This window comes from Schistocerca cancellata, chromosome 11 (assembly GCF_023864275.1).
Source record: "Schistocerca cancellata isolate TAMUIC-IGC-003103 chromosome 11, iqSchCanc2.1, whole genome shotgun sequence".
Classification (NCBI taxonomy): domain Eukaryota; kingdom Metazoa; phylum Arthropoda; class Insecta; order Orthoptera; family Acrididae; genus Schistocerca; species Schistocerca cancellata.
The window spans coordinates 53,583,675-53,609,018 of record NC_064636.1 but is presented as its reverse complement, the minus strand read 5'-3'; the positions used below and the strand labels follow the sequence as shown (position 1 = coordinate 53,609,018).

General features: G+C 41.2%; 1 protein-coding gene across 2 annotated transcripts in view; it reads right to left on the bottom strand.

The window, feature by feature from the left end:
- Nucleotides 1–3,769: 3,769 nt before the first annotated feature.
- Nucleotides 3,770–25,344, bottom strand: part of LOC126108472 (ATP-binding cassette sub-family F member 2) — an 81,799-nt gene continuing 60,224 nt past the window's right edge. For both annotated transcript variants that reach the window (XM_049913719.1, XM_049913718.1), the window contains exons 11-12: nt 13,581–13,784; nt 3,770–5,835 (exon numbers count right to left, since the gene is read on the bottom strand). In XM_049913719.1, coding sequence (XP_049769676.1) covers nt 5,704–5,835; nt 13,581–13,784 — 336 coding nt within the window. In that variant the 3' untranslated portion in view covers nt 3,770–5,703. The remainder of the gene's footprint in view (nt 5,836–13,580; nt 13,785–25,344) is intronic.

Here is a 25,344-nt window from a genome sequence, read left to right as displayed (position 1 = left end):
TGTTTGAATTGACTGATTATTTTTCTTTGATCTGATAAGTGCCGTTTTCTTTGTTATAGGTGTTTACGTCACTCTAAGCTGAAAATGCATTACTGTACTGTGTCACGCATTGTTTGTCGCATTCTGATAACGAATGTTTACGGCGTGTTGCCGCTCGCGGCATGGCTTGCTTTTGTGCGCGCTACTGCCTTTTTTTTTTAAAAAAAGCTGTAAAGAGGAACCGTCTCATTAGCGAAACAATGGCAAGAGACTGCTATTTGTTGTTACTTACACTGCTGCTTTCTTTGATAATGATCAACAAGAACCAAATAATACACTGCATATGATAGAATATGTTCTGAACGAGCGAAAATTTTTCTCCGTTTGAAAATCTTTGTAGGTGCCTCTTTAATACATTACATTCTGCACAGAAATTAGAGTATTCTTAGATTTAAAAATCTAGTCAATTGCTGTGTTTCATTTCTGACAGTATCGCTATTAGGCATAAGAATAATATGAATATAAACATGACACGATATGTATATTCTTCCGCGTTTGCTGTTGTCTTACTCTAGTTTCGTAGTTTATTAGGCAGACAGGATTTAAATGAGATAGCAGCAAACACGAAACAATACATGGCAAAATGTTTATATTTGTATTATTCTTATGGTGAAGAGAATACTGCATGTGATTCATAATTAATAGAAGTTCCTATCAGCAACCATCTCTTCTGACAGGTAGGAAAAAATTCAGAATGTAGAGTTGGCCATATTGACAAACATCCCAAACAGTCTTGCCAGTCGGATTTTCGTAGTACATTGCCGTGTGGCTAGGGCCTCCCGTCGGGTAGACTGTTCGCCTGGTGCAAGTCTTTCAAGTTGACGCCACTTCGGTGACTTGCGTGGAAGCAGAACTTCACAAAAGCATTTAATTGCAAATCAAAATAAAAATGAAATATCATTTTTATTAAGGCCCACCATGTAAGTTGGCAACAATCACCATCATCAATAAATTTTTGTGGTAAATAGTATATTAAATTACGACGGCCGACGGACACAAGAATTGTCACCCAACACAAACATTACATTAACCCCCAACACACACACACACACACACACACACACACACACACACACACACACACACACAGACGCCCCTACTAATTAACGTCTCACAATCACATCTGAACTGAAACGTATCATCAGTCAGCTAAATGATTCCCAACATACATCCTATTACAATGCAATTAACTTTGTCATTAATTATGAATGCACATGCCGGCAAATAAATTGTATATATTGGAGCAACTATGGTACTAAGTTTGAAGATGATGATTTTCAATAAATATGTTGGCACTGTTAAGATGTATGAATTTAAACACTGCCCTATGATGTTTAACTTTACAAATTCATTAGTGAAACCTGTTCGTCATCTTTTTGAGTGCAATAAATGTGAAAATATTTCAAGTTAACCTGCACAGTGTTGTGTCCATCATTCAACAACCCAGTCACTAAACAAGACAGTTTCAGTAAGAGTGACAATAAGAGCATCTACCGAAGCCCAGAAAAAACATGTCAGTGCTCTCATAACTGAAGGCCCTAATGCTGTTTTTGGAGTATTGTACAGGAAGCATATTCGAGAATTTCTTATTACCACTGTTCTGTTTGAAGATAAAATTGTTTCCATCTACATCTTTAAACACGAAGAGGACACAGCAAGTGCATAATCTAATTTCTCAGGTTTTGTCATTCTGTGGAAGAAGAGTCAAAATAAGGGAATACATGTCTGCTTATCTGTAGTCGACAGTTTCCGAGAGGGGGCGAGGGGGTGGGGAAGTCAAAGTTTTCAACATAATTTAGATGCCTTTTAGTGCACAATAATCTCAGCCAAAATGGTTGCAATGTGGCTAGGGTCACAGTCCCTCACTTCTGCACCCCATATTCGAAACCCAATTACTTTCAATTATTTTATCTTATTTATGTTTTCATTTATGTACCCACATCTGTAGGAGGCTACTACACGAATATTCATTATCAAGTTCTGGTATATAACAGCAATACATTAATTGTAAAATTACAGCAGAGTTTCACAATGTCATACATTTACTATATGTGTGCATGGTATTTTCAAGGGTTACAATATTTTTAAATTTTCTTATTCTTACATTTCTTTCATATACCGATTACATTAATTCTTATGTTTTTTCTTCGGGAATATTAGGTGCATTCCCTCAGATGAAACCGATCATAGAAAAAGTGGAAAGATAGAAATGCTGAACATCACAAGCATTGCACGAAAGCAGGCTTGCAATAGTGACATTTGTTTGCGCAAACCTCACTTAGGAAAGAACTGTCATTAACACTGCTGATCAGTTCACACAATTTCATGGCAGACCATGCATAATGAACCACTTTTCGAAAATCTACACACTATACGAATTTCACTGAAAACAGACAGTCAGCAGATAAAAAAGGACAAAATTATTTCAGCATACAATGGACAATGTTCATGTAGTAATGTCCTACAGATATGAGTAGATAAATAAATGACAAAAGAAAAAATAATAATCAAGTTTCAAACACGGGGCTTGAAAGTCTGAAGCCACAACGCTAGCCACAGTGCTTCGGCTTCATTTGTACTATTTACTTGCTAAAAGGCGCTTAAAGTACATAGAAAACTGTACAGTCATTTTCTCTGAAACAGTCAAGTATCTATGGATAAGCCAAGACACATTAACTTATTTTGACCCCTCTTCCATTGATCAGTTTTTCCGGGAAATTGGGTTCCGGTACTTGCCATGTTTTCCTCGTGAGCACGCTACCTTGTGTTGAGATAAAGGGTACTTCATATGCCACCGTTTCCAACCCAAACAAAGGTTTTTCACATTCATTTGTGTTTGCCTTTGACGTATAAATATGCCATGTTGACCACTTTGCCTTCAACGAAATGTGAGTCTCCGTTTCCGTCATGAATTATATTATTTTTTACTGACGATAAAATACAGACTTGGTAAAGCACAGCTCTCAAGTCATTTCCCTCTGTCAAGTGCTGCCCCCTCTGATTCAACATCTGTGGCACCGTCCCACCCTTGCCACAGCCTATTACTCACTTGTTCGCACTGCATGAAGATTTCTTTGCTTCAATTCTGTTGTTCAGAAGAAAAAGATTCAATATTTTTTATAAAAAAATGTACTGAGAGAATTGGTGTCTTTCAAAAACGATGGGCAGTTTTTACTGATAATGCACCACCCACAGCCTGCGGCAAAAATGGCTGCATTGGTCAAATAAGAAAAAAATGAAGTTAACTAACTTTATGCTGAATCAGTAAGTATGTGTGTCAGACGTGCCAGGATGATGTTCACAATGAAAGATATCGCAGAAGTTGTCAAGGACAAGTTAAATAAATCTGCCTGTATATTTAAATATTTCATTAATTATGTAATAGTTTTACACATGTAATGAAGCCAAAAATTAAAATTTCAATAGTTTATGTTTTGAGACTTCCACATATAAGGAGTATGTAGGGCTCACAACCCAATATGACTGACAAGTCATCTCTACAATTGGCTGGCGGGGCTATGGCACTGCCATGACGGCATCACACGAGTTGGGTCGGGGGGGCAAAGCACTCACCTGAGAAGAATATCTCATGAATTTTTATTTTTCATACGTAATACGATAGAAACTTCATATTTCACACAAGCTCTTGCTCTCCCTCCATTTAGTAGAAGCTATCAGAGTGATAAAAAGGTGAGCTAAAAGTGTATATCAGGAAAAAACAAGACTCCAGCAATGTCCAGATTTTTATTACATTCAGCCAATGTCATGTGGGACGAGTACAAATGTGTTTCCACAAAAATCGGTAACAACTTTTAACAACCAGGAACAGAAACCAAACACACTTCATCAGATACACGGGCTCAAAGTAACAGAGCTTTTTCCAAAAAGACGGCACATGCAATTAACTTCACTAATTTTAACAATAATGTGTGCCGGTAACCTTATTTCCTACCAAGAGCCAGTGTGTCGTGTCTCAGCTATATCACAGGACTGCCGCAGCAGCTAGTTAAGCCTAAATTACAGCTATTTCCAAAAATTAAAATAAAAAAAGAACAAAAGTACCTACTGCACAGGTGACAATTCAAAAATCCCACAAATTACAAAAAGTTCTAAAAATAGCTTCAATTCTTCACAGACATTTCCGAAACATATGGTTCGTGCACGATTAACATACGTATTGCCACCAATTATTTTCATTGCTAAAATTTGACGATAATATTCCTAGAGAGAACGAGAAATAGTGAATAAATAATACCTTAGAAAATTTATAATACCCTAGACAGTTTGTAATAAGATACCTACGAGATTTATACTTTTTTTTCCTTTACAATGATGGGCACCCCGACAGCATAGGAAAAATTCTTATTTCTCTCTGGCCCGCAGTTCAATATGCCAACAGCCGTAGTGGGTGAAGAACTCAAACTTATTTCACATTTCCTTCTGCAGCAATCCATCAGCCAAGTGTGACGCTTTGTACCAATTTTCAAATATGCGATGTACATTGTTACAGTAATTTCTCTGATACACAACTCTAGTACGATACTATTGGTGAAGATAAGAACAACTGTGCGACATGTCGGTCCTCTTAACAGTTAACGACACCCAACTAGCCTACCCAGTATTCCTCTCGGCTGACACACCTCAAAATAAACACACTGTCCCTCACACCTAAAAAACAGTTTGCATCTATTCTCAACTGTTTGTCCACATTCTGTCACCTGTTTGAGTGGATGGCTGAAAATTAGAACACGTCAAATTAGGCAGTTGTACAAGACGGAAATCAGACTGAGGCACATACAAAATGCATCAGTACTTCTTAGCTGACAACACGTGTCTCTTCCCTTGCTTTCTTATAACACCTTGTAGAATAGCAACGGAAAGAGGGGACTGGTGTCGCCAGTGGTTGTTATCAGAAGTGACATGCCACTTGCTTTCTGCATTTTCAAGATGGAAGTAGCCATTCACATATATGCCACAAAGTGCAAAACAATAACCACACACAGACATGACTGTTATTCAACTGCCCCCCCACTGTCCTTTGATTTTACTTTGCACATACCTGCTTTCTTATGATAACCAAATTTTTTGTCAGGAAACATCACTCTCACACCTCAAAAATAATCTCAAATGATGTCAAGTGATGTCAGCAGCAGGCACACTGCACTTTACTAGAAGGTGTCAGTTAGCAGCAGATGTGGGCGAGTAAACACGAGGTGCCCATCATATCCCAACCATCTGTTCCTTGAAAAGAGTCACCTTCACATTTGAAACTGACCCGAAATTACAGTTAGTAAACCAGCGAATGTGAAGGGAGTGAAAGATGGAGGGAGAGAATACCAACAGCAAGCACTTCGCTAATAACAGGTCAAACCGAACCTTACAAAACGATCCTGCATACACCGAACGATCGTCACTGTTTGTAGCAGTGTGGCACATTCACTGCAACAGTTGCTCCTATAACCCAAGTTCTTTCTTACTGCTCGGAAAGTGAAAATAAAAACTAGAGATTACGACAAGTATTTTGTCGAAATCAAGAGAGAAAGAAAACGAACGACCTCAACACACGAGAGAGGAGGCCGAGAGAGAGATATAGTGGAGTATGTGTGTCGGTCGAATTTTCCTGCAGTGTCGTCAATTCATTGTCCCGCCTAGCGTGCCGGCTCATCACTTGAAGAGCTTCTTGTTGTTGGCCTTGTCTTTGAGGATCTTTGCCTTGAGGTGCTCCTTGTAAGTGTGGATGCCTCCCTGCCATTTTGTCACCGTGCCATTCTCACACACCCAGATCTCCTCCGCCACCTGAAACATGGGACATCATTATGGTAACCTGTGAAAACTTTAATTGACTTGCACACGCGCACGCACATACACGCTCCAAAGCAAAGCAAGCATACAAGAAGCAAAAGAGGCAGCAAGTGCAACATTTCTGAGAAAAGAATGACAGCCCACCAGAAGACAGAGGGAATAAATTATTGGTGCTACCGAGTGTTTATCTGGACCTGTGCTTTCCAAGTCTAGACTTAAGCAAGGGACAGCTGTGTGCTGAATGAAATTTCAGGACACAATAACACACAATCAGGAAGATGGTAAAAGAAGGAGTAGACAGAATCAGCAAGCCTTAACCCCACGACTGTTCTGGACATACTAACAGACATCGCTGCTACTGTCCCTGTATGCCCTGGACATGTTTATGCACACCTTCGATCCTTCCATCAGATGCACGTACATGCCCTCCCCTGCCAATGTGTTTCTGCTCCCGACATGTAAATGCAGCCAGCCAGTCGGGTCTCTGCGTGCTCTGAATGTGTTAATGCCCGAGGCACTTAGTTAGGTACAACGTCCTAGTAGCCACATTTCTGCCCTGAGTGCTCTGCACCTTTCAGTCATTTGGCCTGTGTGCATCTGATGCTGTGATCTTATTTGTGTTGCCATTTTCGCCTTCAATTTTGACAGAGAAAATGGCATGCTGTTTTGGTTGTATGCAGGAAGGAATCATTAAGACAGTGACAGGCGATTATAGTTGGATAAACTAAACTATACTACTGTAACAACAAAAACAATCTATTATTGACAAAATTATTTAATTGGATACATAAAAAATCTACTCATCAAACAGTGGCAAAAAAACTGTTGTAATTGGCAAACTTGCCGAGCCAGTGGCTCCTCCTCCAGGCAGAAGGGCTGAAGGGGAAGGAAGAAGGGTGAAGGGAAAAGAATGGAGAGGTCTAGGGAAAGGGGTAGATTTTGGGAACCACAGGTCAAGGGAAACTTACCATATGGGATGAGAAGGAAAGACAATCAGTCTTTCCTTCTCATCCCGTATGGTGAGACTCCGTCTCCATTGTTCCGTGGTTCCTGGTGACTTCCCCGAAATCTACCCCTTTCACTAGACCTCTCCAGTTGTCCTCCTTTACCCTTCTTCCTTCCCCTCCAACAGTTCTGCCTGAAGAAGGAGCCACTGGCTCCATAAGCTTGCCAATTACAACAGTTTTACGTTGTGTGTTCTATTGCTGCTTGGTGAGTAGATTTTTATGTACCTAACTATACTATGACTCCACACAAAGACCACTGCAATAATATTGCTGGAGAGTAATTGGCAAGCTGGTATCATTATGTGTAGCTACAACAAATTCTAAAGGTTCTAAATAAATGCAAGGTCTCAATACAAACTAAAATAATTGAACATACTTAGCAATTACATCATGTGACAAACAAATTTTGATTAAAGCTGAGTATATCACATAGAATACCATAAATATTAATGTCTTCAATGCAATAGAATTCTTTTTTGACAAGGTGTTAAATGCTATTAAAAGATGTATACTAGATTCTCACTAATCTGGCCATTCCTTGCACATAATGGGTGACAAATTATTGAGAAGATCTGAAATTTAGTTTAAAAACATATGGACTACACTTTACTGAATTTAAGGGTACAGTTACTTTCATAGAAAACTTAAGTCTTTGAACACGTACATATGCCGTACGATCACTCATAAAAACAAACTTTACATCAGTGCTATATCTGCATCTACACGAACACTCTGCAAATCACACTTAAGTGCCTGACAGAGGGTTCATCAAACCAATTTAACATTAATTCTCTATTGTTTCATTCTCTAACAGCAGAAAAAAAAACACATCTTTCACGCAAGATCTTATTTTATTATGTCTATCGTTTCTCCATATGTAGGTAAGCATCAAGAAAATATTTTCAGATTCGGAGGAGAAAGTTGGTGACCATTATTCCATGAAAAGATCCCATCACAATGAAAAATGGCTTTGTTTTAGTGATTTCCGTGACATGCTCTCTTATGTCTGCTCTCCCCTATTTCTTGATATTACAAAACATGCTGCCCTTCTTTGACCTTTCTCAATGTACTCTTAATCCTATCTGATAAGGATCCCACAGCAGTACTAAAAGAAAAGAAAAGAAAAAAGAAATTACAGACAAGCCTAGTGTAGGCAGTCACTTGGGTACATCTGTTACATTGTATCAATTCTTTCCCTTGCCTCCATCTGTAGCAGCAGACAACAGTCTGCATAGACCGGAAGCCAGCTCCACAAAACCCTCACTGGTCACTTGAGCCAGATGGAAAACTTAGACGGCCACTTTCCAGACATTAGGCACACTGAACCTTCACTCTACCAGTCTAGTTCCGCTTCAATGAGGCAACATCCCTGGCCACGTTCTTGGCAGCTCAGCCGCACAACGCCATATGGCCCACGTCATTGTCCGTCGCATTTTGCCTGTGTGTGTGTGTGTGTGTGTGTGTGTGTGTGTGTGTGGCCCAGTTCGTCCTCCGGTATCAGCAATTGGGATACAGGGCAAGTGCTTTGTGCCAGTACTACCAGGCTGATTTATTACTATTCTGTCCCTGGGCATTTTGAAACCCCCTCGCCATTGAAGCAGTTTTTACACGCTGCCAAACAAAGGTTGTAAGCCACCCACAATCCGCCTCGTCCAGACCCTTCTTGATTAAGAGGTATTAGCTCGTTCCTTCAGCATCTACGTTCTGCCAATAAAATACAGTCTTTGATTCACCTTCACCACAGTTTCTATCCATTCTTTCCAATTTACATTTTTCATAATTGTAATTCCTAGGTATTTAGCTGAATTTATGGCCTTTAGACCTGATTGATTTATTGTATAACCGATGTTTCATGGAGTGCTCTTAGTGCTCATATAGATGACCTCACACTTCACTATTTATTAAGGCAAATTGCCAATTTTCGCACCATACTGATACCTTATTTATATTGTTTTGCAATTTGTTTTGATGTTCTGATCACTTTACTGTTGACAAACATCAACATCATCTGCAAACAACCTAAGATGGCTGCTCAGATTGTCTCCTAAATCGTTTATCTAGATAAGGAAGAGCAGGGAACCTATAATAATACGTTGGGGAATGCCAGAAATCACTTCTGTTCTACTCTACGACTTTCCGTCATGTATAATTGCTGTATAATTTTCTCCAGGAAGACTGCTGCTTCAGCACCTTCAACCTGAGAAGGCTCCATTCTCTTTCTTTCCATGTCCTCTTCTTCACCGCTTTCACCGTTACTTTACTACATGCTTTTGATTATTTCTTCACCTGTTAAAAAGTTTACTCTATCTCACGGTGTTGCTTGTTCAGACAGTTACAATCATCATCCTCATCAATTTCTCCTCCTCCAGGAAGATTCTGAAGATGTCAATGTACTAAGTGGCAGCAATTTATTTCAAATTCACTGGTTCATCATTATTGCTCAGTAGTGACTACAGCTCTTCAACAATATATGTCCACACTTTTCTCCAGGTCCTTTTTATGGTACTGTTCTCCATTTTATCTCAATCTTCTGCTATTTGGAAAACGTCACTTAACTGCTTTGCACACCTTCAACACAGTGCCAATAGAACCTTTTTCACATTCATTCACCAAAAAGACACTTGCATGTCAATAATAACGTTTAATTGATTCCAAAATTCCCTGATTTATGAGCCGAGTCAAGGTTTTCACACTGAGTGGAAGAAAGAATACTTTCATAACAACGGACTTTAGAGTCACATCAGAAGAATGATTCGGAGCAGTATTAATTACAGTGACAGCTTTCAGTTGAAGCTGCTGCTTCTTGAATTCCTCTCAGAGTGGGTGTAAATATCTCACGGAGCCACCAAAAGGATATTTCTCTGCCGATTCTCACTTTCTTCTGAGCACAACATTGCAATGATAGTGTATTTATGTTTCTGTGTTGAAACAATGTGGATGTTGGTATTTCCCATTAACCATGAGCGGCAGTTAATTACTCCCATTTGCATTACAACATGCCACTAATATTAGGTGTTGTTTCTGTTGTTTTCCTTCTCATTCTTGGCAGCTAATAATCTCGAAGGAAGCATCTTTTACAAGAGTCAGGTTTCATCAGTATTGTACAAAGTATCATCATCCTCTATTATCTCTTAGTATCTTCTTTACAAACTAACACTGTAGGAAAAGATAGATTGCTCTTTACCGTAAAGACGATACGTTAAGCTGCTGACAGGAACAATTAAAAGACACTTACACAAAGTTCTCAGTCACACCTTTGTAAGAAATAGAGAAGCATACACCTTTCATTCACACGGGCAAGTGCACCTCACAACCACAACAGCCAATTCCAGTGTGTGCATGAGGTGTGCTTACTTGTGTGAATGAATGATGTGTGCGTTCTTATTTCTGATTACAGTTGTGGCCAGAAGCTTTGTGCAAGTGTCTTAATTGTGTCATCTTTACTGTAAGTAGCAATTATCTTTTCCTTCAGTGTTGATATTCCAACCTCACGTTTCCCTCTTTTACAAGCTCTTCTACATCTTTCAGCATTCTCCCCCCCCCCCCCCCCCCCCCTCCAGATGAGTGTCAGCAGTCAAATGCTGTGTCTCTTTCCAGTGTGATAGCCAACCCTCATGTGCTGCAAGCAAGTTACTCTTGCCAAGAAGCTTATTAAATGCAACTGCTTTTTGTTAACTATCGGACCACTGACTGCAATTCCTTCACTGTGTTGTTGTATGAAACTCAAACAGAGATTCAGTTCTTCATTCTCACTAGTTCACATTACCTTCCATTTTCCCAACTCGTTCCCTGCACTGTCAATCAGCGTCCTTTTTTTATGTCATAATAGTTAGTCAGCAACAATGGCTTTCCGTGAAGGTCAGTTCAATTTATTCAAAATTTTGGGTTTCTGCTTCATGTCTTACATAATGGGTTTCCTTTTGGAGCCCATGATACTGAACTGTATAGAGAAAGCCACGATTTCAAATATTTGTAGCATTGTTTAACAACGTAATTAACTAATGCATTGTTGCAAATAATAATTCATTTTTTAAGCATCTTATCTGCTTAAACAACTAAAGGCAAGATGCGGACCGGATTACTGAGAGGACAGAATACTGCAGGCCAGATTAGTGGGCATTTGGTGTATGTCATTCCTGCAAAACTAATTATAGTTGCTTCTATATGTCGATAGATAAAGTTTCAGATATTAATTACACAGCAATACCTGCAACCTGAGAGCTATCACTTGCAAAAAAACTCATTTTGATGTCTTTAACTGTTCATCAAATATTGTAAGTGTTATGATAGCAATTCATGTTGCACATAGACAGAAAACTGGGCACAATGCAGACAACCCTCCTGCAGATATAAAAATCCAATACCTTCATAACAGTTATATCCAGGGTGTCTGGACAAGAGTTTACAAAAATATTTATTTATATTTCAGTACCTGTTATGGTTGTATAACTATTTGTCCAACATCATACATAGAAGCTCAATCATTTTTATGCATAGTGGTAGAGTTCAATATGGATAATGTAACTAAACAGATATTAATATAATAGAGGGAAACATTCCACGTGGGAAAAATATATTTAAAAAGAAAGATGATGAGACTTACCAAACAAAAGCGCTGGCAGGTCGATAGACACACAAACAAACACAAACATACACACAAAAATCCAGCTTTCGCAACCAACGGTTGCCTCGTCAGGAAAGAGGGAAGGAGAAGGAAAGACAAAAGGATATGGGTTTTAAGGGAGAGGGTAAGGAGTCATTCCAATCCCGGGAGCGGAAAGACTTACCTTAGGGGGGAAAAAAGGACAGGTATACACGCGCACACACACACATATCCATCCGCATATACACAGACACAAGCAGACATGTCTGCTTGTGTCTGTGTATATGCGGATGGATATGTGTGTGTGTGCGCGTGTATACCTGTCCTTTTTTCCCCCCTAAGGTAAGTCTTTCCGCTCCCGGGATTGGAATGACTCCTTACCCTCTCCCTTAAAACCCATATCCTTTTGTCTTTCCTTCTCCTTCCCTCTTTCCTGACGAGGCAACCGTTGGTTGCGAAAGCTGGATTTTTGTGTGTATGTTTGTGTTTGTTTGTGTGTCTATCGACCTGCCAGCGCTTTTGTTTGGTAAGTCTCATCATCTTTCTTTTTAAATATATAAACAGATATTAAAACGTTACTCCACTTCTCGCCACATGTTCACATGCATGACAGGTGTTACAACCTCTACTGTGGAGTAAATCCATTGTCTCAAATCCACCAGATCTTGTACCTTCATTCTGAAACAATGTGTAGTGTACGCTGATATGAAACTTCCTGGCAGATTAAAACTGCCGCTGCAGAGTGAAAATCTCATTCTGGAAACATCCCCCAGGCTGTGGCTAAGCCATGTCTCCACAGTATCCTTTCTTTCAGGAGTGCTAGTTCTGCAAGGTTTGCAGGAGAGCTCCTGTAAAGTTTGGAAGGTAGGAGACGAGATACTGGCAGAAGTAAAGCTGTGAGTACCGGGCGTGAGTCGTGCTTGGGTAGCTCAGATGGTAGAGCACTTGCCCGCGAAAGGCAAAGGTCCCGAGTTCGAGTCTCTGTCGGGCACACAGTTTTAATCTGCCAGGAAGTTTCAAACATCTCAGTGTTTCTCCTGTTCTTTTTCCTGTGTCTTTGTCCTGCAGTGGCACAGAGTTGCCACAGTTATGAATGGATTTGGCATGGTTAATTTAAGGGGTGGCCAGATGTCCTGCCTATTCGCCCATTGGCTTATACAGCCAGCTCACAGACAGAAGTTTCAGGTTTGTTATTACACTGCCAGCTGTGTGATGGGCTGAGTAGTCATAGTTTCTTCTTAATATTTCTTCTCTGTTAACAGATGGCATGACATGTTATACGGAAATGAAGTCCCATACTTCCTGACAGAGCGTAGGGGAATGATGTGGGAGATGCGCACCGCCTTACTAGGCAAGGAATTAATGGAGATGGTTTGCCGTTGCCTTCCTCCGACCATAATGGGGATGAATGATGATGAAGACGCCACAACAACACCCAGTCATCTCGTGGATGTGAAAAGCCCTGACCCCCGCCGGGGATCAAACCCAGGACCCCATGCTCGGGAAGTGAGAACGCTACTGCGAGACCACGAGCGGCAGAGGACGTGTTATATACCATTGGAAAAATAAGAAATTATCTATTTAGTGGTGCATAACACACTATTTCTTTCGATATTTTGTGAGTTAGTAAGCAACTGTTTTCACAATTTGTTAGGTTTATTCTCCCAACCCCATCAAGAAAACACCCTCCAAAAATTGTGAAGTGTGCAAAGCGAAGGAGAAGAAAAGCAATATACAGTTTGAGTGTGAGAAATGTCTATTGGTGTTCCCAACGCCTGTATTTTTCAAGTATGCCACACCCTCCAAAACTTCTGAAACAGTATTGTCTTCTCTTCTTATTGCTTCAATAAATAGTAATGACAAATTTATGAACAATTCCTATCAAAATATTATCCAATTTTGACAAAATACACTGATTTTCATAAATTTAAATAGTGAATACAGGGTCACTATGGGGGAAATGATTAGTCAGTGTGCTGCACAACACCACTGTCAAATGTACAACACATTAATATCAGAAAGAATAATAGCATTTTACAGTTTAACAACATTAACAACCCACAGCATATTTTATGCTTTCAGGTGACAAGCAGGACGGATAGGAGGGTGGAAGTGGGTCGAGAACTGACCTGCGAAATGAGTCTGAAGTCGTGGCTGACCAGCACCATGCCGCCCTCGAAATCGTTGATGGCGTCAGCGAGTGCGTCGATGGTCTCCATGTCAAGGTGGTTCGTCGGCTCGTCCAGTAGCAGCAGGTGTGGCGCCTGCCACGCCAGGAACGCGAACACCACGCGGCACCGCTGCCCGTCTGACAGCTGCCGGATGGGGCACACCTGCCGACAGACACGCACCAGTGACAGCATCTACTCCACTGCAGAGCCCAAAGCACAAACTATTGACTACAGCACTCTGAAAAAGTTGTATACTCTTAACAGTGTAAAGGAGGAAACGGCATTACGTCTCGCACTATTTGTCATCGTCTATGTGCACCCCCTATATTTTAGTAATTTTTAATCCCTTTTGTTTCTCACTTAAGATTTCACTTTTTGTACCCAATCTTTCTGTACAACCACTGGCTAAACGAGTCCCACACTGGCAGACCGAAGTCCGATGGCAGTATGAACCCGCAACGAATGCAGCACAGTGCAGCATTCCTTCACCGACCGATCGGGATGTGCAGGAGGAGGACCACACGACTACTCTCCCATCTGTTGGCAAACTGCAGCTTCTAACTGAGGTCAGCAAGGCAAAGCAAAAGCTGTAACTCCACTTTCTAATGTTCCTTTACAAAGAAAAACCGAATAGAACTGCCCCAATTTAATACTCATACCACTGAACATGAATGAACACAGTATAACCACGCTTTTACATTCCCGGAATTAATGTTTTCCCGCAGTTTACGACATTTTTTATCGGTCCCGTCAAATTCCCTATGCCCACAATGTTAATTTGCACCTGATTTTGCATCAACATATTTATAATTTTCCCACGATTTACACATTACGAAAACATGTTTGTGGAGAAAATATGATGCTGGTGTAATGTTGGCCGTCTAGTAGTGTTTACAAATATTAAGTGGTGAAGTTTCTTGACACCAGGGCACTCTATTCAATGGATTTGAATGGGTACATGAGTAAAAGTTAACAATTCCTGCCGTATCTCCCGCTGCTGCCGCCTAGCTCTCTGTGGCATGGTGGCCGATGAGAGTAACTAGGTTCGTTGGAATGAAGATATCATGACCAATCACGACCATTTCCATACTGCCTCTACTGCGCAAATGCAGTTTCGTGATTGTTGTGATCATCTTGACATCTTTGTTGAACCATATTTAGCGTGTTTCGGCGTATGGCTATGTGGAGCGCTAGTTGAGACAGTCTTTCACTTTGTGTTGCTCAATGTTTTTAGCGTAAACACAGTGCCGGTTTCATATTGTATTCACGCTGAGCAAAACGTGTTTCGAGAATTTGTTGTCAAGTGCAGTATTTATGTGTGTATTTTTTGTAATGTCACACAAACAAACAAAATACTTATTTTCATATTTGCACTTGACAACGAGAAAAATTTCTCGAAACGCGTCGTGCTAAGCATGAAAAAACACGTAACTAGTGCAGTATTGCATTATTTAAGTAATGAATGACAGCTGCAGGCTTTCCAAAAACATCGATTATGACGTTTGAAAGTAAGTCAAACATTTCCACTTCCTAAACAACTATAAATTCCAGTTACATCATTGGATTTTATTAGATAGATAGTAAACCTTTATTAGATAATAAAAAAATCCCTGACAGGTCTTTTGATGCCTGTTACGTACATACATCATACATAAAGAGCAACGGGGTTTCCTACGCGTAACTAACAGCTGAAAACTGTATTTCCCACATTTTACATTTTCCCGCGTTTTACACCATTTTTTTGAAGTCCCTTGAAAAGGTGTATAAGCGAGGTTTCACTGTAAGTATTAGTGTCAATGAATCTGAGAAACATCTGAAATCGTTAAAACTGAACAAAGCTCCAGGGCCTGATGGAATCTGTCAGATTTTATACTGACTATGCGACTGAATTACCCCCTCTTCTAACTGTAATCTATCATAGATTACTCAAACAAAAAAGTGCCCAGTTCTCGGAAAAACGGACAGCTCACACCCATCTACAAGAAGGGTAGTACAAGTGATCCACAAAACTACCATCAAATATCTCCAACACTGATTTGTTGTATAATAATATAACATATTCAGAGCTCAAACGTAATGAGGTATCTTTAACAAAATGCACTCTTCAGCACCCCAGTCAGCATGGATTCTGAAAAACATCAAGCATGTGAAATGCAACTCGCACTTTTCTCACACGACATACTGAATGCCTTAGATCGAAGCAGTAAGGTAGACACAGTATTTCTCGACTTCTTAAAAGCATCTGACTCAGTACCACACCTACACTTCTTGTCAAAAATATGATTATATGGGGTATCAAGTAAAATTTGTGACTAGACTGGGGATGTTTGGTAGGGAGGACACAATAAGTTGTCTCAGATGGAGGGTCATTGGCAGATGAAGTAGCTTTGGATGTGCCCCATGGAAGTGTGGTGGGACCATTGCTGTTTGTGTTGTATATTAATGACCTTGTAGACAATAGTAACCCCAGACTTTCTGCAGATGGTGCAGTTACCTATAATGAGGTACTATCTGAAAAAAGCTGTATTAATATTCAGTCAGATCTTGGTAAGATTTTTAAGTGGTGCACACACTAACAACTTGCTTTAAATTTTCAGCAATGTAAATTTGTGCACTTCACAAAACGAAAAAAACTTAGTGGCCTATGATTGTATAGTTCAATTCATTTATCTTGGCGGCTCGCGCATGCCCGCCTAGACGCGGGAGATTGCTGTGTTGCCAGTTGCGCACGACGCACGCGCCAAGAGAAGCAGCGCCATAGTATAGCAAAGTTCGCAAGCTTACGTTAGGGGGGAGCGCGCAGTTCATGAAGTAAAGCCACCACGGCCGCATAAACCCTTTCGCTGCTACAAAGACGTGCTCCCTGCATTCCGCGCTGTGGGCGATTTTGTCACTGCACTGCTCGCCTGTGCAGACACATTGTGTTCCGACTGCTTTGACACTCTTTATCATTCGATTCCACAAAAACTATTTGGCTCAAAAATTAGATTTTTACCTATCTTCTTGACTGATACCTTCCCCCCATAAATGACTTAATTTTGTTTCGATGTTCAACGCAGTTATTATGCAGCATTAAATACAGTAAACCATTGCACGAAATTTTGAAGAGTTTGCAGAGGTTAAGTCCATAGAGTATACTTTCCGGGTGGTCGATTTTAGTTGCCACAATGTTGAGAATGAAATGTGGACAAGATACCTATATATTTCATTTAATTTAAGTACCACATAAGTGTCGTATGTAATATTGAGAAATATTCCACCTTTCGCGACTGTAACGAAAGTTTTACTTACACTGGGCACGTTTGGCTTTATTTTAAAGCACTTCAATCAATCAAAAGGAAGTAGACAAAATACATTAAACAAAACTGTGGACTTACAAAAACATTAGGACTTGAATATTCCGTCTGTCAGTGAAGTGCTCAGAGCTATGTCAAATATAATTTTGTGTGTGGCACACACAAACAGCATTTATTTGCTAAAACACTGATGAGCCAACACAAACGTTGAATATTGTGCTACCGCAGCACAAAACTACGAAAGGTGACTTGGCAATGGAGGACACAAAATACAGTCCTCTTATGATGCTTCAAAAGAGAGAAACACGTCTGGTCTAAATAAGTCGCTTATTACAGTTGCAGAAGAGGGATATATTTCAATACCATTGGTAAAACTGCGACTGTGGAACAAAAACAAGAAACAGAACATGAATACCATTGTGTATGTGCCATAGCTTTCACCGATGGAAGTGCTTTAAAATAAAGCCAAACGCGCCCTGGGTAAATAAAACTTTTATTACAGTCGCGAAAGATGGAACATTTCTCAATATTACATACGACACCTATGTGGTACTTAAATTAAATGAGATATTGTTATACAGTAAATATTATATGAAATTTAGGTATCTTGTCCACATTTCATTCTCAACATTGTGGCAACTAAAATCGACCATACGGAAAGTATACGCTATGGACTTTTACCTCTGCAAACTCTTCAAAATTTCGTGCAATGGTTTACTACATTTAATGCTGCACATCAAAACAAAATTAAGTCATTTATGGGGGGAAGGTATCAGTCAAGAAGACGTGTAAAAATCAAATTTTTTGGCCTAATAGTTTTTGTGAAATCGAATGATAAGTGTGTCAAAGCAGTGGGAACACCATGTGTCTGCACAGGCGAGAAGTGCAGTGATGACAAAATCGCGCACAGCGCGGAATGCGGGGAGCATATGTCAGCAGCAGCGAAAAAGTTGATGAAGAGGCAAAGCACTGGAAATTTCATTCAAACGAATAAAATTCGTGAAGTAAGGCACTCCAATATTGTTTTAAAATAAAGAAAATATTAAGCACCGCACAAGGTTTGAACTCATAACCTTCCGCTTGGCAGCCCAACACTTTAACCGTTCCGCCACCTCTGCTCATCGAACATTGTACCTCCATAAGGAGTCTAACAGTCACGCAACTACTTATAAACACTGTTGGTATGACTATGAATTACTCACGTTTCGTCGAAGTACAATAGGAAATAAACAATTACCGCTGTTCTTTATTGCGAAAAAGCAGTTCGTGAGATTGAAACAAACACCTTTCCTTGCTATCACCTGAATTAGGAGTCTTATTGCTTGTTTGGTTTAATTAATTAATAGAATATGAAGCAGTTGGTATATAGAATGCTTTTTCCAAACATTCTATAAAAGAAAGTCTGCTATCAAGACATTGCTTTTGTTCTATTACTTTATTTATGACTGAACGTTTCTAGAACTGAAGACACTCGTCCGTGCTCTGCACTGCAGTCGAGATCTGGCAACGTCGTTCTCTGTTCATTGGCTGACTGTGTTTTGTGACGTCAGATGCGCAGAACGAACCTAAACTCGGCCGCCAAGATATATGACGCGCACTATAGCAACAATGAGTCACTGCTGCAATCAGCCATCTCATACAAATACCTGGATGTAACACTGTAGAGATATGAAATGGAAGCTCACAGAGTTTCAGTCACTGGTAAAGTGGGTGGTAGACTTCAGTTTATTGGTAGAATACTGGGAAGTGCACTCAGTCTACAAAAAAGATTGCTTACAAAACACTCACGCAACCAGTTCTAGAATGCTGCACATTGTGGGGGACCCGCATCAAGTAGGACTAATTGGAGATATTGAATGTATACAGAGAAGGGCAGCTCGAATGGTCATGGGTTCGTTTGACCCATGGGAAAGTGTTAGAGGTGCTGAAGGAACTGAACTGGCAGACTCTTGAACGCAATCGACATAGGCTTTCTCCCAGTTTCTGTAGTTTATGGCTGGGTGTAAGCTGTTAAGATTTGTGGCCAATGGACGGATGCAACAAGTTTTGACTGATCAGAGCAAATTCTTGTGACTGCTCCAAGGCCTTTAATAAACCTGCTCCAAAGATGTCAGCATGAGCATGTGCAGAGCTTCTTGTGTCGAGTGTAACAGCATTCTCGTTGAAAATAAGAAGTTCTAGGTTCCTGCTAGTCTTTTAAAGGAACTGTATATCTCGAACTTGTGGAAAATTTAATACATCCTAGCGTAATTTTATTACCTTTAGCGATTTATGTGATGCATATATAAAGCCTGGGGTATCAAAAACAAAAGGATCTCACTATCCTTTAATGTGACTTTCAAAATGAATAAAGTTTTCTCTTGCATACAAGGAACCCATTGTAAGAGCAGATAATTGGGTGTCACATACCACACTCATTGCTATAAATGACACGTGCACATTAAAATGATTCTCTTCAAAGGGGAGGTGGCATAAATAGAAATAAGCATGCTATGCTGTTAGACATACACTCCTGGAAATTGAAATAAGAACACCGTGAATTCATTGTCCCAGGAAGGGGAAACTTTATTGACACATTCCTGGGGTCAGATACATCACATGATCACACTGACAGAACCGCAGGCACATAGACACAGGCAACAGAGCATGCACAATGTCGGCACTAGTACAGTGTATATCCACCTTTCGCAGCAATGCAGGCTGCTATTCTCCCATGGAGACGATCGTAGAGATGCTGGATGTAGTCCTGTGGAACGGCTTGCCATGCCATTTCCACCTGGCGCCTCAGTTGGACCAGCGTTCGTGCTGGACGTGCAGACCGCATGAGACGACGCTTCATCCAGTCCCAAACATGCTCAATGGGGGACAGATCCGGAGATCTTGCTGGCCAGGGTAGTTGACTTACACCTTCTAGAGCACGTTGGGTGGCACGGGATACATGCGGACCTGCACTGTCCTGTTGGAACAGCAAGTTCCCTTGCCGGTCTAGGAATGGTAGAACGATGGGTTTGATGACGGTTTGGATGTACCGTGCACTATTCAGTGTCCCCTCGACGATCACCAGTGGTGTACCGCCAGTGTAGGAGATAGCTCCCCACACCATGATGCCGGGTGTTGGCCCTGTGTGCCTCGGTCGTATGCAGTCCTGATTGTGGCGCTCACCTGCACGGCGCCAAACACGCATACGACCATCATTGGCACCAAGGCAGAAGCGACTCTCATCGCTGAAGACGACACGTCTCCATTCGTCCCTCCATTCACACCTGTCGCGACACCACTGGAGGCGGGCTGCACGATGTTGGGGCGTGAGCGGAAGACGGCCTAACGGTGTGCGGGACCGTAGCCCAGCTTCATGGAGACTGTTGCGAATGGTCCTCGCCGATACCCCAGGAGCAACAGTGTCCCTAATTTGCTGGGAAGTGGTGGTGCGGTCCCCTACGGCACTGCGTAGGATCCTACGGTCTTGGCGTGCATCCGTGCGTCGCTGCGGTCCGGTCCCAGGTCGACGGGCACGTGCACCTTCCGCCGACCACTGGCGACAACATCGATGTACTGTGGAGACCTCACGCCCCACGTGTTGAGCAATTCGGCAGTACGTCCACCCAGCCTCCCGCATGCCCACTATACGCCCTCGCTCAAAGTCCGTCAACTGCACATACGGTTCACGTCCACGCTGTCGCAGCATGCTGCCAGTATTAAAGACTGCGATGGAGCTCCGTATGCCACGGCAAACTGGCTGACACTGACGGCGGCGGTGCACAAATGCTGCGCAGCTAGCGCCATTCGATAGCCAACACCGCGGTTCCCGATGTGTTCGCTGTGCCGTGCGTGTGATCATTGCTTGTACAGCCCTCTCGCAGTGTCCGGAGCAAGTATGGTGGGTCTGACACACTGGTGTCAATGTGTTCTTTTTTCCATTTCCAGGAGTGTATATTAGTGAAATTAAGCTGCATATGCATACCAGATTCTTCACCAGTGGGCACATTGCAGCCATTCCCTAACAACTAAACCCATGATAATTTTTCTTCAAATTAGATAATTCCTCATATTTTTAATGTTTGAGCACTTAATAACTATGTTTATTAACAATGGTACTAATTGTCTACAATGTAAACAATCCTGTTTAAATAATATCCACAACTGAGCATTATACCAGTGGTTGAAAATAACTCTTCAGTCGTAAATTTCTTTTATCATCACAACCAGTTTCGGGCTCTCATAAGCCCATCCTCAGGTGTCGCAACTATGCTGTGGTCCCTGACTGCCACAGTGGACGTGTTACTAGGTGCGGTGTGCTACCGATGCGCGCAGAGCAGGGAGTTCTGGGCTCATAGGTAGCACACTGCACCTATTACACGTCCACTGCGGCGGTCGGGGGCCCACAGCATAGTTGCGACACCTGAGGATGAGCTTATGAGAGCCTGAAACCAGTCATGATAATAAAAGAAATTTACAACTGAAGCAGTATTTTCAGTCTCTGGTGTCTACAATGTATTGTCAATCGGCAACAAAATTTGAGTTACCAAAACCAATGAGACATGCTGCTCATATTTTTTCATCATACGCATATAATCAAAATATGTAAAAGAAAACAGAATGTGGATGAGGAAAACGTCAGGAATAACTGAGAATGTCTTCAGTTAACATGTTCAATTACTGACAACATAATGTGAGTGGACAAACAAAAATCTACTCACCAAGTGGCAGCACAAAAAAGGTTTAACTTATATAAGCTTTTGGAGCCAGTGGCTCCTTCTCTAGGCATAATGGTTGAAGGGGAAGGAATAAGGGTGAAGGGAAAGGACTGGAGAGATTTCGGGAAAGGATACAGTTCAGAAAATTCACCTCGAACCCCAGGTCAGGGTAGACTTACCCGACAGTACGTCTTCCCTCACCCGGGGTTCTGGACGACTTTTCTGAACTGTACCCCTTTCCCTAAACCTCTCCAGTCGTTTTCCTTCACCCTTCTTCCTTCCCCTTCAACCATTATTCCTGGAGAAGGAATTACAACTGTCTTATGTGTGTTTTCTGCCGCCGTTTGGTGAATAGATTTTTTTTATCTATCCAATTAAATAATGTTGCCAATAAGTGATTGTTTCAGTTGACATTTTGTATCACTGATTCTCCACGAAGTGCCGACCAAAAGTGGGAAGCAGAAACCTTCCTAGTCAACTTCATTCATCATAATTCGATGTTTTTGGAAAGCCTGCGACTGCCATTCATTCTTTAAATATGGTAATGAAACACTGCACCTCTTACTTATTTTTTCATCCTTTACATGATGATTTTGAGAATTTCTCATCGCCTTAGTATGTGTGTGTTGTGTTGCCCCTCTTTCACTGCAGCCATCTTTTTGCGGTTATAAGGCACTGTGCCTTCTCTACTATGCAGAAAACAAGACACATGCAAACCACCATTCATAATGTTTGTGAAATTTCACAGTGTGTGTGAATGTGTGCACATGCGGTTTCTGCATTATGTAACCTCAAAAAGACAAGACAATACAATACAATAAAAGAGAGGCACAGCACACACAATACTTACATAAATATTTTTACTTGACAATGACATTCTCGAAATAAAAATAAGCATGGGGGGGGGGGGGGGGGGGGGCGGAATACATACCTGGAGTGCTGGTTCATTATTTAAGCCAGTTGAGCAATATGAAAAGAGTAGAGGTGTCCACTAGCACAGCAGGTTGTCAGACAACGAAACATGCGAAATAAGCATTCGAGTAAACCCAAGTGTTCTGATGGTCAAAATTATCACAAAGCTGTGCATGCACAGTAGAGACAGTTTGAAAATAGCTGCACTCCACTGTGATAGCATTACTTGAACGAATCTTGTCACTGGGTACCACGTACTACCAAATGACTGGCTACAACCAACAATAATGAACTGCCAACTGAACAGCAGCACGTACCATAACTAGAGTTTTTAGCCCAGCACGTCCAATCTGCATGACGACGATGTAAGGAAGAGCTTTAAAAAACTAAGTAATTTACAAAACTTGGAATTTAAAGAAGTGTGCTAACTTGCAGGTTTTGCTTCCTTACCTACAAAATTACAGTCCGAATCTTCGGATATCTGTTAATGGAAACAACACACAGCAAAAATTTTACACAAAGAGTAGTCATACAGACAACTGAAGAGGAGGGATTCATATCCCTCCATCTTATTACTGACACTCACAATGCAAAATTATTTATATAGTGAGGAAAAGAGAAATATGACACTGCTTGTCAAGCATAAATGTGCAGATACTGTGCAACAGTTTTACTCTCAGTTTGCATATGGCAAGCTACGTCGAGAGACAACACCTGTCTTCGGCAAGAGACGGCAATCGCAGTGGTGTTGTGAAAGGGATTACCTACTCAGATGTGGCAATCATTCGATGGATCGCTATCCTTGTCCGAAGATGCACAGACTTCCACACAGCCATTACACACACATCAAAATAAGTGTTGTATCACTACAGTTCTAGGAGTTCCTGACCCTTTACACAAAAAAAGAATAGATATATACAAAAAACAACATTTCAGCTCTTTATTGCTCATGAAAACAAAAAAATTGCAAGTTCTACAATAACAGTCGACTTTCTGAAGGTGTGTTCAAGACTGCAGCATATACCTCTAATACCCAGTAACATATCCCCTTGTACTGATGCGTGCCTGTATTTGTGGTGGCATACTGTACACTGGATCATCTAGGCAGTGTAGATATCTCAGAATGGTTGGTGGGTCATCTTGTACAACAGGCATGTTTGATAGCATTCATGTCTGGACAACATGATGGCCATTCCAATCTAGCAATTTCGTTATTATAAAGGAAAACACACAAAAGATGTGCACCATGAGCACGAGAATTGTTGCACGATGAATCCCCTCCGAAATGCTGCCGATACAGTTGCATTATACATCAGAGGATGTCATCCCTGTACTGTATGACCATTTGATTGCCTTCAATGGCCACCTGTGGTGTACACTGGCCCCCCATGGTACCACCACAATACATCAGGAGACTTCCATCCATACTTTCTGGACAGTGTCTCTAGGACATTCAGACTCGCCACACTGCCTCCAAAAACGTCTGACAATTGTCTGAAGGCATATGCGAGTCTCATCTATGATTGTTGCACAGTGTCTAGTATCCAAAGATGGACCTCACCATGGACGTCTGAAGTGAAGTTGCAGATCGTGCAGCCTATTTTGTACAGTGAATTAAAACAAGACATCCTGAGGCTGCACAAAAATCATTATTCAGCATCGTGGCATTCTTCTCAGGGTTTCTCTGAACTGAAACCCGTAAGTAGTGGCCATCAGCTGCAGTAGTGGCCATTAGGTGGCCTGAGCCAGGGAAGTCATCGACAGCTCCTGTATTTCTGTGCCACCTCCATGTCCGAACTACATTGCTTTGGTTTGCTCTGAGACATCTGGAAACTTCCCTTGATGAGAGCCCTCCCAGGAAACTTAATGCAGATACGATCAAACTTCAGAGTTCACCTCACAAGCACGGTGGAACTGCAAGTAATGCACTGCCTTCCTGGTGTTCCTGGCATTATGACTGGAACTGATCAGCTGTCTTACCCACTCCATCACACAGGCACTACACATGCACAGTTGTTTACATCTTTGTGTGGGTTGAGTGACATCTATGAACAATCTAAGAGACTTTTACTGATGCAAGTATTATCAGTGGTCAGGAGAGCTTGAAACTGAGGTGATGCAACACATTTTTTTGATGTGTGTGCTAACAACAGACATGTTGCTGCTGTTGTGGTGGTGGTAGCTAATAACAGACTTGTTGTTGTTGTTGTTGTTGTTGCTGCTGCTGCTGCTGCTGTGGTACATTCCTACGGGACCAAACTGCTGAGGTTATCAGTCCCTAGGCTTATACACTACTTAATGTAACTTACAAGGGGAGGCCACAACGTTTGGAACGCGGATTTACTGTAAACTTCGTACACTCTTAGTACTCCATGAGAACAACAAAATGAGTAAGCAGTAGCGCGTATTTCTCAAGCATTACTGAGAAGATCACATGATAATTTCGGTCGTCAAATATATATCTGTGAGTGGCCACTTTTACCATGAAGCGGCTGTAGCCGAGTGGTGCCGGCACTGTAGCTCAGCGTGTTCAATCAGAACGTTAGCAACACTTTCTAATTAAAAAACTGAGCGAACGGATCAACGAACAAACTGAACGGGTGTCATCGGTCATACACCCTGAAATAATTTAATGAACAAAATAGAACAAAATGTTTTCTAAAATACTTTTATTAAATTTACAATGTTATTTGGCAGTCTACTAATATTTATTATCACAAATAATATAATATTCATAACTATCGACTAGTAAACGACCAAACGCCTCAAGTGATACTGAAAATGTATGCTTGTCCTTTCTTCAAAACTGTTCATATTTAA